The 16,935-nt window shown below is 51.7% G+C and overlaps 2 protein-coding genes across 2 annotated transcripts in view; both read right to left on the reverse strand.

Annotated features, from left to right (window-relative positions):
• Window positions 1–16,935, reverse strand: part of LOC138349978 (potassium voltage-gated channel protein Shab-like) — a 588,390-nt gene that overhangs the window by 122,487 nt on the left and 448,968 nt on the right. The gene's annotated exons all lie outside the window — the stretch shown is intronic.
• Window positions 8,710–16,935, reverse strand: part of LOC138349938 (uncharacterized) — a 102,447-nt gene continuing 94,221 nt past the window's right edge. The window contains exon 6 of the mRNA XM_069299937.1: window positions 8,710–9,873. Coding sequence (XP_069156038.1) covers window positions 8,710–9,873 — 1,164 coding nt within the window. The remainder of the gene's footprint in view (window positions 9,874–16,935) is intronic.

Consider the following 16,935-nt stretch of genomic DNA (forward strand, 5'->3'; position numbering starts at 1 on the left):
CTTTGATTGCAATATCGTTCTCATAGTCCCTTTCCGATGTTCGTCTTATGTTAATGTAATCGTTCCTAGCTCTGTTGTATCTGCTTCTGTTGTCCTCTGTTCTTTGTCTTCTGTACTTCCTCCACTCCCGCCTGCTGGCCATTTTTGCTTCCTGACACTGTCTATTAAACCATGGGTTATTATATTCCTTCTTATTTTTTCCCTTTACCGTTGGTATAAATCTCTCTTCGGCCTCCTGGCATTTCTGTATGACTAGGTCCATCATATCTTGGACTGTTTTTCCTCTAATTTCTTCCTCCCACTGCACTTCACCCAGATAGTCCCTTATCCTCATATAGTCCCCTTTCCTGTAGTCAGCTCTCCTTTCCCAGATCTCTTGTCCCATGGTCATAATTTTGAATTCCATCATGTAGTCAAAGACTAGGACACAATGGTCACTGGCCCCTAGAGGTATTTCATGCTCTAAATTCTCGATATCTTCTACGTTCTGGGTGAAAATCAGGTCTAATAGGCTCGGTGCATCTCCTCCTCTTTCCCTTGTGTCTTCCTTCACATGTTGTGTCAGGAAATTCCTGTCTATAACATCTACTAATTTTGCTCCCCACGTTTCATCCCCTCCATGGGGATTCCTTGATTCCCAATTTATCTCTCCATGATTTAGGTCCCCCATGATCAGCAGCTTCGCTCTCATTCTGTGGGCTAGTGTTGCTGCCTTCTGCAGTTCATCAATACATGCTTTGTTGTTGTCATCATACTCCTGCCTGGGTCTTCTACTGTTTGGTGGGGGATTGTAGATTACCATGATCACAATCTTCCTCCCATCTAGTGTCAGAGTTCCATGTATGAAGCTTGTGCACTCATTGGTAACTCGATTTCCCAGGTCTTCAAACTTCCATTTCCGCTTTATTAGGAGTGCTACTCCCCCTCCCTGTCTCTGTGTCCTCTCTTTTCGTATCACCTGGTACCCTTCAGGAAAGATAGCATCTGAGATCATGTCATTAATTTTAGTTTCCACAATTGCAACTATGTCAGGATCTGCTTCACTCACTCTTTCTTTTATCTCTTCTGCTTTATTAGATACCCCATCAGCATTGGTGTACCAAACCTTGAGATTCTTCATGGAAACTCTTGTACCAGAGTTCTCCCTTTCTCTGGGGGTCTGGGGGGATCTGGGGGATGTCTGGGGGGTGACTGGGGGCAGAGGGGATCTGGGGGATCTGGGGGGTGTCTGGGGGATGACTGGGGGCGGGGAGGGTCCGGGGGATGTCCGGGGGGATCCAGGGGGTGTCTGGGGGGGTCCGGGGGGTGTATGGGGGGTGAAAGAGTTCAGGAGGGGTGCTTGGGGGGCTACTGGGGGCTGGGCTTCTAGGAAGGTAGGTAGGAGGGTCTGGGGTAGGGCCTGGGTAGGTAGGTCTGGAGTAGGAAGGGCATACTGGGTCTGAAGATTAGGGAGGGCATAGAGGGGTTGGGAGATGGCGTAAGGTTGGGAGACAGATAGAGGTTGAGAGGTTGGGAGGGGGATGGATAGAGGGGGTGGGGGGGACCTCCCACCTCCCTCGCAAGGGTGGGGGGTCACATGGAAGGAGAGGGGATGAGGAGGGGTGAGGGCAGGGTAGGCTTTGGGTGTTGAGGGGATGAGGTCTGGGTGGGTTCTTGGGGTTGAGGGGATGAGGTCTGGATGGGATTTGGGGGTTGAGGAGATGAGAGCTGGGTGGGTTTTGGGGGTTGAGGGGACGAGGGCTGGACGGGTTTTGGGGGTTGAGGTGATGAGGGGGTCCTTGGAATGTGGGATGAATTTGACTCCAGTGGGGTCAGAGGGGTCAAGGGATGTGCTGGGGAGATAAGCAGGGGCGGCTGATTTGGGAAAGGGGTGACCTGAGAAGCACGTGTGAGCTGGTTAGCATGGGGTGGATTAGCACTGGGGTGTGTAGCTGCGCTCAAATGGGAAGAGTCGTATTGTTGTTTGCTTGCTCTGTGGGCAATCTGTTCCTCCTTCGTCATGAATTTGTCAATAAATACGTTGTAGTAATTTTCGCTACCTCTGAGTAGGTGTTTGTGATGCAGTATGTAATCCACTGCCTCTTCGTTAGTGAACTGTACCAGGACAGGTCGTTTCCTGTTACAGTTGTATGGTCCAATGCGTCGGTGGACTTGCACCTCATTCCCTGCCATCTGGGCTCTCATGTCTCTCAAGATCCCCTGTAGTTCCAAATCCTCAATCTCCATCCTTTCCTGCCTCGATGGTGCCCTGGCTTCAAGTAATCCATGGATTATGATTGTCCTCTTTCTCAGTTCAGGGTCATGCTGGTGGCCCTCTCCCTGGCTGACCCCCACCCCTCCTACACCCGCTACTCCACCTACTACTACTACTTCCCCTTCCCCTGCCAAGCTTCCCTTATTCCTGCCAAATTCATTAGTAAGCCTAGATATTTCTCCTTGCCATTCTACCCTGCTCTTCCTGATTTCCTCTTGAATATAATCCATAAACTCTTGTTTGAGTCTTTGAACCTCGCCCTGTATCTTATTAAAGACTTCACTTTTAATCCCCTGGATTAGATCACCTATCCAAACATCCCTCTTCTCTACAAATTTCCCAATCATCTTCTCCACAAACCTATCTTCTTCCTCAATCATAATACTGCTGGACCTAGACGCCCTTCCTGACCTAGTCATTGCTATAATGCAACCTTACCCACAGGGGTTCCAAGTATCTTACCGTCCTGCTAACACAATAGGTGAGTGAATCTCCAAGCGTCGTCCCCGTGGTGGTAGGAGGGTTGCTGCCGGGGTGAGGTCACGCGGTCAGAGGTCGGTGAGGTCTGCTCCACACTACACACTGCCACAATACTACACTATTTTGAATTACGCTATTTAAACTGTTTTTCTTCACTACTTTATGGCTTTATGGTGTGTGCGTGTGTGTACTCACCTATTAAATTTGTACTCACCTATTAGATGTGTGTGTGTGTGTGTGTGTGTGTGTGTGTGTGTGTGTGTGTGTGTGCGTGTGTGTACTCACCTATTAAATTTGTACTCACCTATTAGATGTGTGTGTGTGTGTGTGTGTGTGTGTGTGTGTGTGTGTGTGTGTGTGTGTGTGTGTGTGTGTGTGTGTGTGTGTGTGTGTGTGTGTGTGTGTGCGTGTGTGTACTCACCTATTAAATTTGTACTCACCTATTAGATGTGTGTGTGTGTGTGTGTGTGTGTGTGTGTGTGTGTGTGTGTGTGTGTGTGTGTGTGTGTGTGTGCGTGTGTGTACTCACCTATTAAATTTGTACTCACCTATTAGATGTGTGTGTGTGTGTGTGTGTGTGTGTGTGTGTGTGTGTGTGTGTGTGTGTGTGTGTGTGTGTGTGTGTGTGTGTGTGTTTGTGTGTGTATGTGAGCGCGCGCGTGTGTGTGTGTGTGTGTGTGTGTGTGTGTGTGTGTGTGTGTGTGTGTGTGTGTGTGTGTGTGTGTGTGTGTGTTTGTGTGTGTATGTGAGCGCGCGCGCGTGTGTGTGTGTGTGTGTGTGTGTGTGTGTGTGTGTGTGTGTGTGTGTGTGTGTGTGTGTGTGTGTGTGTGTGTGTGTGTGTCCTCAGGCTCCCGGCCCACTTCCTCCTCTCACTGAACATTTCGTTATAAAAGGTGATCTATGTGTAAAAATTAAACCACCTTATTATTGACGTTTTCTATATATCGGCCTTGATAACTTAGGTGGGTTGCTTGGGTCCGTACGTTTCTAGGTTATCTTGAGATGATTTCGGGGCTTTAGTGTCCCCGCGGCCCGGTCCTCGACCAGGCCTCCACCCCCAGGAAGCAGCCCGTGACAGCTGACTAACACCCAGGTACCTATTTTACTGCTAGGTAGGCAAAACGGTCGCATTTGTTACGGAGTGGTGAAGTGTGAGAAGATACTAGTGCTGTCAGACTCCCCCTGAACACTTCAGGGTTTGAAATCTGATAATTAATCGTTGTTTTCTCTAGAATAGAGGACCACCCGGTGATGCCCGGGTCTCCCCCCCCCCCCGAACTTACAAACCAGGCCCTCGTAGCAAGTATTATTGACGTAACCTTCAACACATAATATCACTAGAGCAAGGTAAATATTTGTGTAATCTTTTAACAGGCAATTTCGTGGCGGTAGTGAACATAAACAGTGAGTTGATACTGGCCTCTATGGTACTGGGGGGGGGGCTGGTACCCAGGGGGCTGGTACCCAGGGGGCTGGTACCCAGGGGGCTGGTAACTCACACATTCTGGGGCTTGGGTGTCCCTGGTATTTACCAAACAACCAGTGGCTCCCCTTCCTACCAGTATTACCCCTCCTCGTACACCCCCATCAACCACTAGTCACACAGTGCACAGTTACAAACCCATGAAGATTTCAACTTAGATTCAACAGAGCAGAAGAAGTTGTTAAACACATATGGCAAAATCTTACTGAAGCGACCATACGAGTCATAAATACTCATACTCCGCCCAAGTAAAACAGAAACAAGCAACACTTAGTGGGCCAGCCAGAGGCTTAGGGCCCGCGCTGGAATATCCCTGCAAAAAAACCTATTCTTCCTACTATAACCTCACCAATATTTCCTCCCTGTTATAGACACAGCCAACCATGGTGTGTGGTGCATGGTGACCACGTAGTGTGGTGACCATGTAGTGTGGTGACCACCTAGAGTGTGTGTGTGCCTGGACTCCCAACACCCGCAACACCACACAACACACGCCCTGTATAAACCACAGAAAATCTATTTCACCCTTATATTAGCCAGTAATGTTCACAGTCTGCCTGTCGTGGGCTCAGGTTACACTTGTTTGGGATATTCGTTGGTAAATTACACTAGAGCGACACGGCCGCTTACCCTGACCTGTGCTACATCACAGGCCTACCGCCCCCCCCCTCCCCCCTCTCCATCTAGCCAAGGTGAGGAAAGATGTACAGGTTCCGTATGTGGTTGTATTCATAGCTGGTGACTGGTGGCCGTGATAGCGGTCACTGGAGGCAGGAGTTACTGTACCAGGTTAATAGTGTGTGTTGTTTTAGCTCTATCTCACCCCGTCACAATGTTTACCCCATCTATATAGTCACCTAGTACTCCCCTATGTGTACTCACGTGGAGATGAGCCACAGCTCTTGGCCCCCGCCTCTCATCTCAACACAACTGGTGTACAGCTTCCAGGTGTTGGAAATAATTTTTTTGACGTGTTATATTAAATATATTTTAACCTTAAATAATAAATTAAGTCTCGTGAGGATTCGTCCTCTGTTTAAATCTATAAAATTGTATAATTTGTACATTTAATACTTGGATTATAAATAACTATTCAATTTAATCAAATCACATCAGGATTTGTCCTCTATTACGATTGTAGAAGTGTACAGAGGCATATTATGGGAGATGCTGACACTGTACACTGTGTGTACAGTGTACACACACTGTACACTGTGGGTACAGTGTACACACACTGTACACCATGTGTACAGTGTCCTCTTGCTGCCTCTTCACTGTCACACGACTGAGCAACTACACAGCCTCTCTTACATCTCTGTATTAATAAGGCTGAGCTGATTGATATTAATACTTAATATGTTCGTCGAGTTAATTACAATTATTCGATTTTTTCATTAATTAGAATTAGTACCTATCTAAGAGGTATATTGGGTTGAGTCAGCACCTACCTATAAGACGTTGGGTTGACTCAGCACCTACCTATAAGATGTTGGGTTGAGTCAGCACCTACCTATAAGACGTTGGGTTGACTCAGCACCTACCTATAAGACGTTGGGTTGACTCAGCACCTACCTATAAGACGTTGGGTTGACTCAGCACCTACCTATAAGACGTTGGGTTGACTCAGCACCTACCTATAAGATGTTGGGTTGAGTCAGCACCTACCTAAGACATATTGGGTTGACCCAGCACCTACCTATAAGACGTTGGGTTGAGTCAGCACCTACCTATAAGACGTTGGGTTGACTCAGCACCTACCTATAAGACGTTGGGTTGAGTCAGCACCTACCTATAAGATGTTGGGTTGAGTCAGCACCTACCTATAAGATGTTGGGTTGAGTCAGCACCTACCTATAAGATGTTGGGTTGAGTCAGCACCTACCTATAAGATGTTGGGTTGAGTCAGCACCTACCTATAAGACGTTGGGTTGAGTCAGCACCTACCTATAAGACGTTGGGTTGACTCAGCAGCCACCGTGGTGGTACAGGGCCTCAACACTCACCTGAGGGAATACCAGAACCTGTTACAAAATACATTCTTAACTATAGACAAGTGGACAGCTTAAACAAGCATGTATGACAGACATTATTAACAAAATATTTTTTATATTAGACATAAGATAAAGACATCAATATCAGCGAGAGAGAATAATTTCTGTCAGTCTTTCTGTCTGTGTGTCTGTCTGTCTACAAGCTTGGAGGCCAGACGTATGAAGCAAGCCCCTCAAAATAGCTTTCCCTGGAGCATTGTGAATGTATAGTCAGTGCCTCGGGGTAGTTTGGGGGTCGTCTCCCCCCCTAAGGGTAGTTAAGGGGGCTGGTGCCCCCTCCCCCCCCCCCCATGTCTATCACCTGTAAGAAGGTAGGATTAGCGTCTAATGAGATAACCAGCGACGCCTGACAATCGATCTGAAATGTGGGTTTGATTGTCCATAGACTGTTTACCCAAACGAATTCTCGGTATGTTATGTCGCCGTTGAATCAACGTCAGTAACGTCGATGACGTTTATTAAACGTCGATAACGGAGTGGGAAATCAGGAGAACGGTTCACGGGGTCAGAGTAAATATTAGCATCATCTTTCATAAGGATGTCCATCTTGAGGAGTAAGTGAGCCCAACCGGCTGGGCTCACTTACTCTATCACAAGTCGGGATCAGGTCCCCTCAGCTGGGCTCAAGTAACCTTCCAGCAGCTGGGCTCAAGTAACCTTTCAGCAGCTGGGCTCAAGTAACCTTTCAGCAGCTGGGCTCAAGTAACCTTTCACCAGCTGGGCTCAAGTAACCTTCCAGCAGCTGGGCTCAAGTAACCTTCCACCAGCTGGGCTCAAGTAACCTTCCACCAGCTGGGCTCAAGTAACCTTCCACCAGCTGGGTTCAAGTAACCTTCCACCAGCTGGGTTCAAGTAACCTTCCACCAGCTGGGCTCAAGTAACCTTCCACCAGCTGGGCTCAAGTAACCTTCCACCAGCTGGGCTCAAGTAACCTTCCACCAGCTGGGCTCAAGTAACCTTCCACCAGCTGGGCTCAAGTAACCTTCCAGCAGCTGGGCTCAAGTAACCTTCCAGCAGCTGGGCTCAAGTAACCTTCCAGCAGCTGGGCTCAAGTAACCTTCCACCAGCTGGGCTCAAGTAACCTTCCAGCAGCTGGGCTCAAGTAACCTTCCACCAGCTGGGCTCAAGTAACCTTCCACCAGCTGGGCTCAAGTAACCTTCCAGCAGCTGGGCTCAAGTAACCTTCCAGCAGCTGGGCTCAAGTAACCTTCCAGCAGCTGGGCTCAAGTAACCTTCCAGCAGCTGGGCTCAAGTAACCTTCCACCAGCTGGGCTCAAGTAACCTTCCACCAGCTGGGCTCAAGTAACCTTCCAGCAGCTGGGCTCAAGTAACCTTCCAGCAGCTGGGCTCAAGTAACCTTCCAGCAGCTGGGCTCAAGTAACCTTCCACCAGCTGGGCTCAAGTAACCTTCCAGCAGCTGGGCTCAAGTAACCTTCCAGCAGCTGGGCTCAAGTAACCTTCCAGCAGCTGGGCTCAAGTAACCTTCCACCAGCTGGGCTCAAGTAACCTTCCAGCAGCTGGGCTCAAGTAACCTTCCAGCAGCTGGGCTCAAGTAACCTTCCAGCTCAAGTGGAAGTTACCACAATGAGCTCCTGTTGTAGCTCATTGTGGAATTTGGTAGATCAGATTAGAAATGTGGTAGATTAAGGTGGAAGTGTGGTAGATTAAGGTGGAACTGTGGTAGATTAAGGTGGAACTGTGGTAGATTAAGGTGGAACTGTGGTAGATTAAGGTGGAACTGTGGTAGATTAAGGTGGAACTGTGGTAGATTAAGGTGGAACTGTGGTAGATTAAGGTGGAACTGTGGTAGATTAAGGTGGAACTGTGGTAGATTAAGGTGGAACTGTGGTAGATTAAGGTGGAACTGTGGTAGATTAAGGTGGAACTGTGGTAGATTAAGGTGGAACTGTGGTAGATTAAGGTGGAACTGTGGTAGATTAAGGTGGAACTGTGGTAGATTGAGGTGGAACTGTGGTAAATTAAGGTGGAACTGTGGTAGATTAAGGTGGAACTGTGGTAGATTAAGGTGGAACTGTGGTAGATTAAGGTGGAACTGTGGTAGATTAAGGTGGAACTGTGGTAGATTGAGGTGGAACTGTGGTAGATTGAGGTGGAACTGTGGTAGATTAAGGTGGAACTGTGGTAGATTAAGGTGGAACAGTGGTAGACTAAGATGGAACTGTGGTAGATTAAGGTGGAACAGTGGTAGATTAAGGTGGAACTGTGGTAGACTAAGGTGGAACTGTGGTAGATTAAGGTGGAACAGTGGTAGACTAAGATGGAACTGTGGTAGATTAAGGTGGAACAGTGGTAGACTAAGATGGAACTGTGGTAGATGGAGTTGGAACTAAGGAAGATCAGGGTGAAACAATGTTTAATAAGGATGAAACAATGATGAATTATGTTGATACAATGTTGATTTAGGGTGGAACAGTGCTGAATTAGGGTGGAAGAATGTAGCCCTGGGTGTACTGGTAGTCCTGGGTGTACTGGTAGCCTTGGGTGTACTTATAGCCCAGGGTGTACTGGTAGCCCAGGGTATACTGGTAGCCCTGGGTGTACTGGTAGTCCTGGGTGTACTGGTAGCCCTGGGTGTACTTATAGCCCAGGGTGTACTGGTAGCCCAGGGTGTACTGGTAGCCCTGGGTGTACTGGTAGTCCTGGGTGTACTGGTAGCCTTGGGTGTACTTATAGCCCAGGGTGTACTGGTAGCCCAGGGTGTACTGGTAGCCCTGGGTGTACTGGTAGTCCTGGGTGTACTGGTAGCCCTGGGTGTACTTATAGCCCAGGGTGTACTGGTAGCCCAGGGTGTACTGGTAGCCCTGGGTGTACTGGTAGTCCTGGGTGTACTGGTAGCCTTGGGTGTACTTATAGCCCAGGGTGTACTGGTAGCCCAGGGTGTACTGGTAGCCCTGGGTGTACTGGTAGTCCTGGGTGTACTGGTAGCCCTGGGTGTACTTATAGCCCAGGGTGTACTGGTAGCCCAGGGTGTACTGGTAGCCCTGGGTGTACTGGTAGTCCTGGGTGTACTGGTAGCCCTGGGTGTACTTATAGCCCAGGGTGTACTGGTAGCCCAGGGTGTACTGGTAACCCTGGGTGTACTGGTAGTCCTGGGTGTACTGGTAGCCTTGGGTGTACTTATAGCCCAGGGTGTACTGGTAGCCCAGGGTGTACTGGTAGCCCTGGGTGTACTGGTAGTCCTGGGTGTACTGGTAGCCCTGGGTGTACTTATAGCCCAGGGTGTACTGGTAGCCCAGGGTGTACTGGTAGCCCTGGGTGTACTGGTAGTCCTGGGTGTACTGGTAGCCTTGGGTATACTTATAGCCCAGGGTGTACTGGTAGCCCAGGGTGTACTGGTAGCCCTGGGTGTACTGGTAGTCCAGAGTGTAATGGTAGCCCAGGGTGTACTGGTAGTCCTGGGTGTACTGGTAGCCCTGGGTGTACTGGTAGCCCTGGGTGTACTGGTAGCCCTGGGTGTACTGGTAGCCCTGGGTGTACTGGTAGGCCTGGGTGTACTGGCAGCCCTGGGTGTACTGGTAGGCCTGGGTGTACTGGTAGCCCTGGGTGTACTGGTAGCCCTGGGTGTACTGGTAGCCCTGGGTGTACTGGTAGCCCAGGGTGTACTGGTAGCCCAGGGTGTACTGGTAGGCCTGGGTGTACTGGTAGCCCTGGGTGTACTGGTAGCCCTGGGTGTACTGGTAGCCCTGGGTGTACTGGTAGCCCAGGGTGTACTGGTAGCCCAGGGTGTACTGGTAGGCCTGGGTGTACTGGTAGCCCTGGGTGTACTGGTAGCCCTGGGTGTACTGGTAGCCCAGGGTGTACTGGTAGCCCTGGGTGTACTTGTAGCCCAGGGTGTACTGGTAGCCCAGGGTGTACTGGTAGGCCTGGGTGTACTGGTAGCCCTGGGTGTACTGGTAGCCCTGGGTGTACTGGTAGCCCTGGGTGTACTGGTAGCCCAGGGTGTACTGGTAGCCCTGGGTGTACTTGTAGCCCAGGGTGTACTGGTAGCCCAGGGTGTACTGGTAGGCCTGGGTGTACTGGTAGCCCTAGGTGTACTGGTAGCCCTGGGTGTACTGGTAGCCCTGGGTGTACTGGTAGCCCAGGGTGTACTGGTAGCCCTGGGTGTACTTGTAGCCCAGGGTGTACTGGTAGCCCAGGGTGTACTGGTAGGCCTGGGTGTACTGGTAGCCCTGGGTGTACTGGTAGCCCTGGGTGTACTGGTAGCCCAGGGTGTACTGGTAGCCCTGGGTGTACTTGTAGCCCAGGGTGTACTGGTAGCCCAGGGTGTACTGGTAGGCCTGGGTGTACTGGTAGCCCTGGGTGTACTGGTAGCCCTGGGTGTACTGGTAGCCCTGGGTGTACTGGTAGCCCAGGGTGTACTGGTAGCCCTGGGTGTACTGGTAGCCCTGGGTGTACTGGTAGCCCTGGGTGTACTGGTAGCCCTGGGTGTACTGGTAGCCCTGGGTGTACTGGTAGCCCAGGGTGTACTGGAAGCCCTGGGTGTACTGGTAGCCCTGGGTGTACTGGTAGCCCTGGGTGTACTGGTAGCCCTGGGTGTACTGGTAGCCCTGGGTGTACTGGTAGCCCAGGGTGTACTGGTAGCCCTGGGTGTACTGGTAGCCCTGGGTGTACTTGTAGCCCAGGGTGTACTGGTAGCCCTGGGTGTACTTATAGCCCAGGGTGTACTGGTAGCCTAAGGTGTACTTATAGCCCAGGGTGTACTTTTTATTATTATTTTCTACCACAGACGTGGCCCTACACTTACAATGCTAACCAGCATATATACATTTTCTTCTGTCCTCCATGGACAGGGTTAGAGAAGTGTTAAACATACAGTTCAAGGGTTTATTGAACACTCAACCACAGAAGGTGATTCGGTGCTTTTAAAATGCCAAGCTAACCTACATACGTAAATACATAGATACACAGATTTACGTATGCCCTACATAAAGTGTTAGATGTGTCTTTTACATAGTGTCATTAATGCTCATTTACAAAGGTGAAATGTAATTCTGATCAGCTTCCATATATACTTTATACACATACATATACATACACACACACACATATACATACATACATACATACATACATACATACATACATACATACATACATACATACATACATACATACATACATACATACACACACATACACGTACCTCTGTCTCTTTTACTCTGACAGGGTGAGACAGCTGATAGAGAAACTAGTGTGCAATTAAGCACTTAACCACTGAAGGTGATGAAGGTGCTTTTACAAGCTCAGGTTATATAGTTACATCACATACATTGTATAAATGATACATGACATGGTCAATCACATTATATTGTAGAATGTCCCATATTGACTGACTTTCGCCCTCCTGGGCTGAGGTATGCTGAACTCTGTAACTACTATATGAGTACTGGAACACTTGATGATATATTGGACTTGTACCCAGGGTGTACTGGTACCCCCTAGGTGTACTGGTACCCCCAGGGTGTACTCGTACCCCAGGGTGTACTGTATACCCCCAGGGTGTACGCGTACCCCAGGGTGTACTCGTACCCCAGGGTGTACTTGTACCCTTAGGGTGTACTGGTACCCCCAGGGTGTACTCGTACCCTCAGGGTGTACTGGTACCCCCAGGGTGTACTCGTACCCCATGGTGTACTGTATACCCCCAGGGTGTACGCGTACCCCAGGGTGTACTCGCACCCCAGGGTGTACTGGTACCCCCAGGGTGTACTTGTACCCCCAGGGTGTACTTGTACCCCCAGGGTGTACTTGAACCCCCAGGGTGTACTGGAGGTGTACGTAATGAAATACTGGTGACTTGAACTAATGGATGTAGGTGTTCTTTTAGTATTGGAATGTATTCGTGTAGTGGGTGGAGTGTACTGGATTACGGTGTGGTGTGTATTGGATTAGTGTGGTGTAGTGTATTATATTACAGTCTAATGTAGTGTATTATGTATTGAGTTACAACGAGGTGAATGTATATATGACTGTAGCGGATCAGGGTGTAGTGGAGGATAGGTAAGGTGCATTGGAGGATAAGTAGGGTGTAGTGGAGGAGAATTAGGGTGTAGGTTTAGTGGTGTGTGAACTAAGTGTAAGGATACCGGAGTGTGGTGGTGGTGTAGTGGTGGTGGTAGTGTAGTGGTGGTGGTGTAGTGGTGGTGGTAGTGTAGTGGTGGTGGTGTAGTGGTGGTGGTGGTGTAATGATGGTGGTGTAGTGGTGGTGGTGTAGTGGTGGTGGTGTAGTGGTGGTGGTGTAGTGGTGGTGGTGGTGTAATGATGGTGGTGTAGTGGTGGTGGTGTAGTGGTGGTGGTGGTGTAGTGGTGGTGGTGGTGGTGGTGTAGTGGTGTTGGTGGTGGTGGGGAAGGAAAAGTGGTGAACCTCGCTGGTACAATTTGGCACAAGTAGTAAATTAGTGAATTAGAGCGGAGTAGAGGTGGAGCAGCGAGGTGGTGGTGGTGGTAGTGGTGGTGGTGGTGATGGTGTGATGGCGCTTGTGTATTGATCGTCCGCCCCCCCCCTGTCCTATCACCCCCACCCACACCCCACCCCGTCTACACCCCACCCTCTCACCACACCCTTCTTCCTCCCTCCTCCTCTCACCACACCCCTCTCACTACACCCTCCTCCTCCTACTCTCATCATACATGTCAAGGTGTAGGTGGTCCCCAGTACCCCAGGTGTAGGTGGTCCCCAGTACCCCAGGTGTAGGTGGTCCCCAGTACCCCAGGTGTAGGTGGTCCCCAGTACCCCAGGTGTAGGTGGTCCCTAGTACCCCAGGTGTAGGTGGTCCCCAGTACCCCAGGTGTAGGTGGTCCCCAGTACCCCAGGTGTAGGTGGTCCCCAGTACCCCAGGTGTAGGTGGTCCCTAGTACCCCAGGTGTAGGTGGTCCCCAGTACCCCAGGTGTAGGTGGTCCCCAGTACCCCAGGTGTAGGTGGTCCCCAGTACCCCAGGTGTATGTGGTCCCCAGTACCCAATGTGTAGGTGGTCCCCAGTACCCAATGTGTAGGTGGTCCCCAGTACCCAAGGTGTAAGTGGTCCCCAGTACCCCAGGTGTAGGTGGTCCCCAGTACCCCAGGTGTAGGTGGTCCCCAGTACCCAATGTGTAGGTGGTCCCCCAGTACCGCAGGTGTAGGTGGTCCCCAGTACCCCAGGTGTAGGTGGTCCCCAGTACCCAAGGTGTAGGTGGTCCCCAGTACCCAAGGTGTAGGTGGTCCCCAGTACCCCAGGTGTAGGTGGTCCCCAGTACCAAATGTGTAGGTGGTCCCCAGTACCCCAGGTGTAGGTGGTCCCCAGTACCCCAGGTGTAAGTGGTCCCCAGTACCCCAGGTGTAGGTGGTCCCCAGTACCCAATGTGTAGGTGGTCCCCAGTACCCAATGTGTAGGTGGTCCCCAGTACCCCAGGTGTAGGTGGTCCCCAGTACCCCAGGTGTAAGTGGTCCCCAGTACCCCAGGTGTAGGAGGTCCCCAGTACCCCAGGTGTAGGTGGTCCCCAGTACCCAAGGTGTAGGTGGTCCCCAGTACCCAAGGTGTAGGTGATCCCCAGTACCCCAGGTGTAGGTGGTCCCCAGTACCCAAGGTGTAGGTGGTCCCCAGTACCCCAGGTGTAAGTGGTCCCCAGTACCCCAGGTGTAGGTGGTCCCCAGTACCCAATGTGTAGGTGGTCCCCAGTACCCAATGTGTAGGTGGTCCCCAGTACCCAATGTGTAGGTGGTCCCCAATACCCAATGTGTAGGTAGTCCCCCAGTACCGCAGGTGTAGGTGGTCCCCAGTACCCCAGGTGTAGGTGGTCCCCAGTACCCCAGGTGTAGGTGGTCCCCAGTACCCCAGGTGTAAGTGGTCCCCAGTACCCCAGGTGTAGGTGGTCCCCAGTACCCCAGGTGTAGGTGGTCCCCAGTACCCCAGGTGTAGGTGGTCCCCAGTACCCCAGGTGTAGGTGGTCCCCAGTACCCCAGGTGTAGGTGGTCCCCAGTACCCAAGGTGTAGGTGGTCCCCAGTAGACCAGGTGTAGGTGGTCCCCAGTACCCCAGGTGTAGGTGGTCCCCAGTACCCCAGGTGTAGGTGGTCCCCAGTACCTCAGGTGTAGGTGGTCCCCAGTACCCCAGGTGTAGGTGGTCCCCAGTACCCCAGGTGTAGGTGGTCCCCAGTACCCCAGGTGTAGGTGGTCCCCAGGTGTAGGTGGTCCCCAGTACCCCAGGTGTAGGTGGTCCCCAGTACCCAAGGTGTAGGTGGTCCCCAGTACCCCAGGTGTAGGTGGTCCCCAGTACCCCAGGTGTAGGTGGTCCCCAGTACCCCAGGTGTAGGTGGTCCCCAGTACCCCATGTGTAGGTGGTCCCTAGTACCCCAGGTGTAGGTGGTCCCCAGTACCCAAGGTGTAGGTGGTCCCAAGTACCCCATGTGTAGGTGGTCCCTAGTACCCCAGGTGTAGGTGGTCCCCAGTACCCAAGGTGTAGGTGGTCCCAAGTACCCCATGTGTAGGTGGTCCCCAGTACCCAAGGTGTAGGTAGTCCATTTTCCTGACCACCAGAGATCTTATTAACAGGCGCAGGCAGGAGTCAGGTCCCCCACCCAGAGTGTGGGTGTGTGTGACCACACCGTCGCCCCCTGACCACCCTGAGGCGTACATCATAGGTGTACCTCCTGGATATACCACCTGGGCACACCTCCTGGGTGTACCTCCTAATTGTACCGTCTGGGTGTACCTGCTGAGTGTACCTCCTGCGTATACCTCCTGGGTGTACCTTCTAGGTATACCTCCTGGGTGTACCTCCTGGGTGTACCTTCTAATTGTACCTTCTGGGTGTACCTGCTGAGTGTACCTCCTGGGCATACCTCCTGCGTATACCTTCTGTGTGTACCTTCTGGGTATACCTCCTGGGTGTACTTGCACACTGACCAACAAAGATGGTGATATTGTAAACATCATTTGCCACTGTTAAAGGTGTAGTGTTCCATAGAGCTACACCTAACCTTTCTTGGTGGGTGTGACCTCTGACCTTATCCCACACTGCAACGTTGGCCACTCCCACCCTGCCTCCACCCGCTGTCTCTCTCTCCCACGGTGTCCCCTACACTAGTCTCTCTCCCATGGTGTCCCTTACACTTGTCTCTCTCCCATGGTGTCCCCTACACTAGTCTCTCTCCCATGGTGTCCCCTACATTTGTCTCTCTCACATGGTGTCCCCTACACTAGTCTCTCTCTCCCACGGTGTCCCCTACACTAGTCTCTCTCTCCCACGGTGTCCCCTACACTAGTCTCTCTCTCCCACGGTGTCCCCTACACTAGTCTCTCTCTCCCACGGTGTCCCCTACACTAGTCTCTCTCCCATGGTGTCCCCTACACTTGTCTCTCTCCCACGGTGTCCCCTACACTAGTCTCTCTCTCCCACGGTGTCCCCTACACTAGTCTCTCTCCCATGGTGTCCCCTACACTTGTCTCTCTCCCATGGTGTCCCCTACACTTGTCTCTCTCCCATGGGGTCCCCTACACTAGTCTCTCTCTCCCACGGTGTCCCCTACACTAGTCTCTCTCTCCCACGGTGTCCCCTACACTAGTCTCTCTCCCATGGTGTCCCCTACACTTGTCTCTCTCCCATGGTGTCCCCTACACTAGTCTCTCTCCCATGGTGTCCCCTACACTAGTCTCTCTCCCATGGTGTCCCCTACACTAGTCTCTCTCCCATGGTGTCCCCTACACTAGTCTCTCTCCCATGGTGTCCCTTACTAGTCTCTCTCCCATGGTGTCCCCTACACTTGTCTCTCTCTCCCACGGTGTCCCCTACACTAGTCTCTCTCCCATGGTGTCCCTTACACTTGTCTCTCTCCCATGGTGTCCCCTACACTTGTCTCTCTCCCATGGTGTCCCCTACACTTGTCTCTCTCCCATGGTGTCCCCTACACTTGTCTCTCTCTCCCACGGTGTCCCCTACACTAGTCTTTCTCCCATGGTGTCCCCTACACTAGTCTCTCTCCCATGGTGTCCCCTACACTTGTCTCTCTCTCCCACCGTGTCCCCTACACTAGTCTCTCTCCCATGGTGTCCCCTACACTAGTCTCTCTCCCACGGTGTCCCCTACACTTGTCTCTCTCCCATGGTGTCCCTTACACTAGTCTCTCTCCCATGGTGTCCCCTACACTAGTCTCTCTCCCATGGTGTCCCCTACACTTGTCTCTCTCCCATGGTGTCCCCTACACTTGTCTCTCTCCCATGGTGTCCCCTACACTTGTCTCTCTCTCCCACGGTGTCCCCTACACTAGTCTTTCTCCCATGGTGTCCCCTACACTTGTCTCTCTCCGGGCCCTGAGGTCTGGCTGCTAGGGGTCCAGGCAGTGACGAGGGCCGCCAGGGTCAACAGTGACGAGGGCCGCCAGGGTCAACAGTGACGAGGACCGCCAGTGTCAACAGTGAAGAGGACCACCAGTGTCAACAGTGACGAGGACCGCCAGTGTCAACAGTGACGAGGACCGCCAGTGTCAACAGTGACGAGGACCGCCAGTGTCAACAGTGACGAGGACCGCCAGTGTCAACAGTGACGAGGACCACCAGTGTCAACAGTGACGAGGACCGCCAGTGTCAACAGTGACGAGGACCGCCAGTGTCAACAGTGACGAGGACCGCCAGTGTCAACAGTGACGAGGACCGCCAGTGTCAACAGTGACGA

This window comes from Procambarus clarkii, chromosome 43 (genome assembly GCF_040958095.1).
Source record: "Procambarus clarkii isolate CNS0578487 chromosome 43, FALCON_Pclarkii_2.0, whole genome shotgun sequence".
In the NCBI taxonomy this organism is placed as follows: Eukaryota; Metazoa; Arthropoda; class Malacostraca; order Decapoda; family Cambaridae; genus Procambarus; species Procambarus clarkii.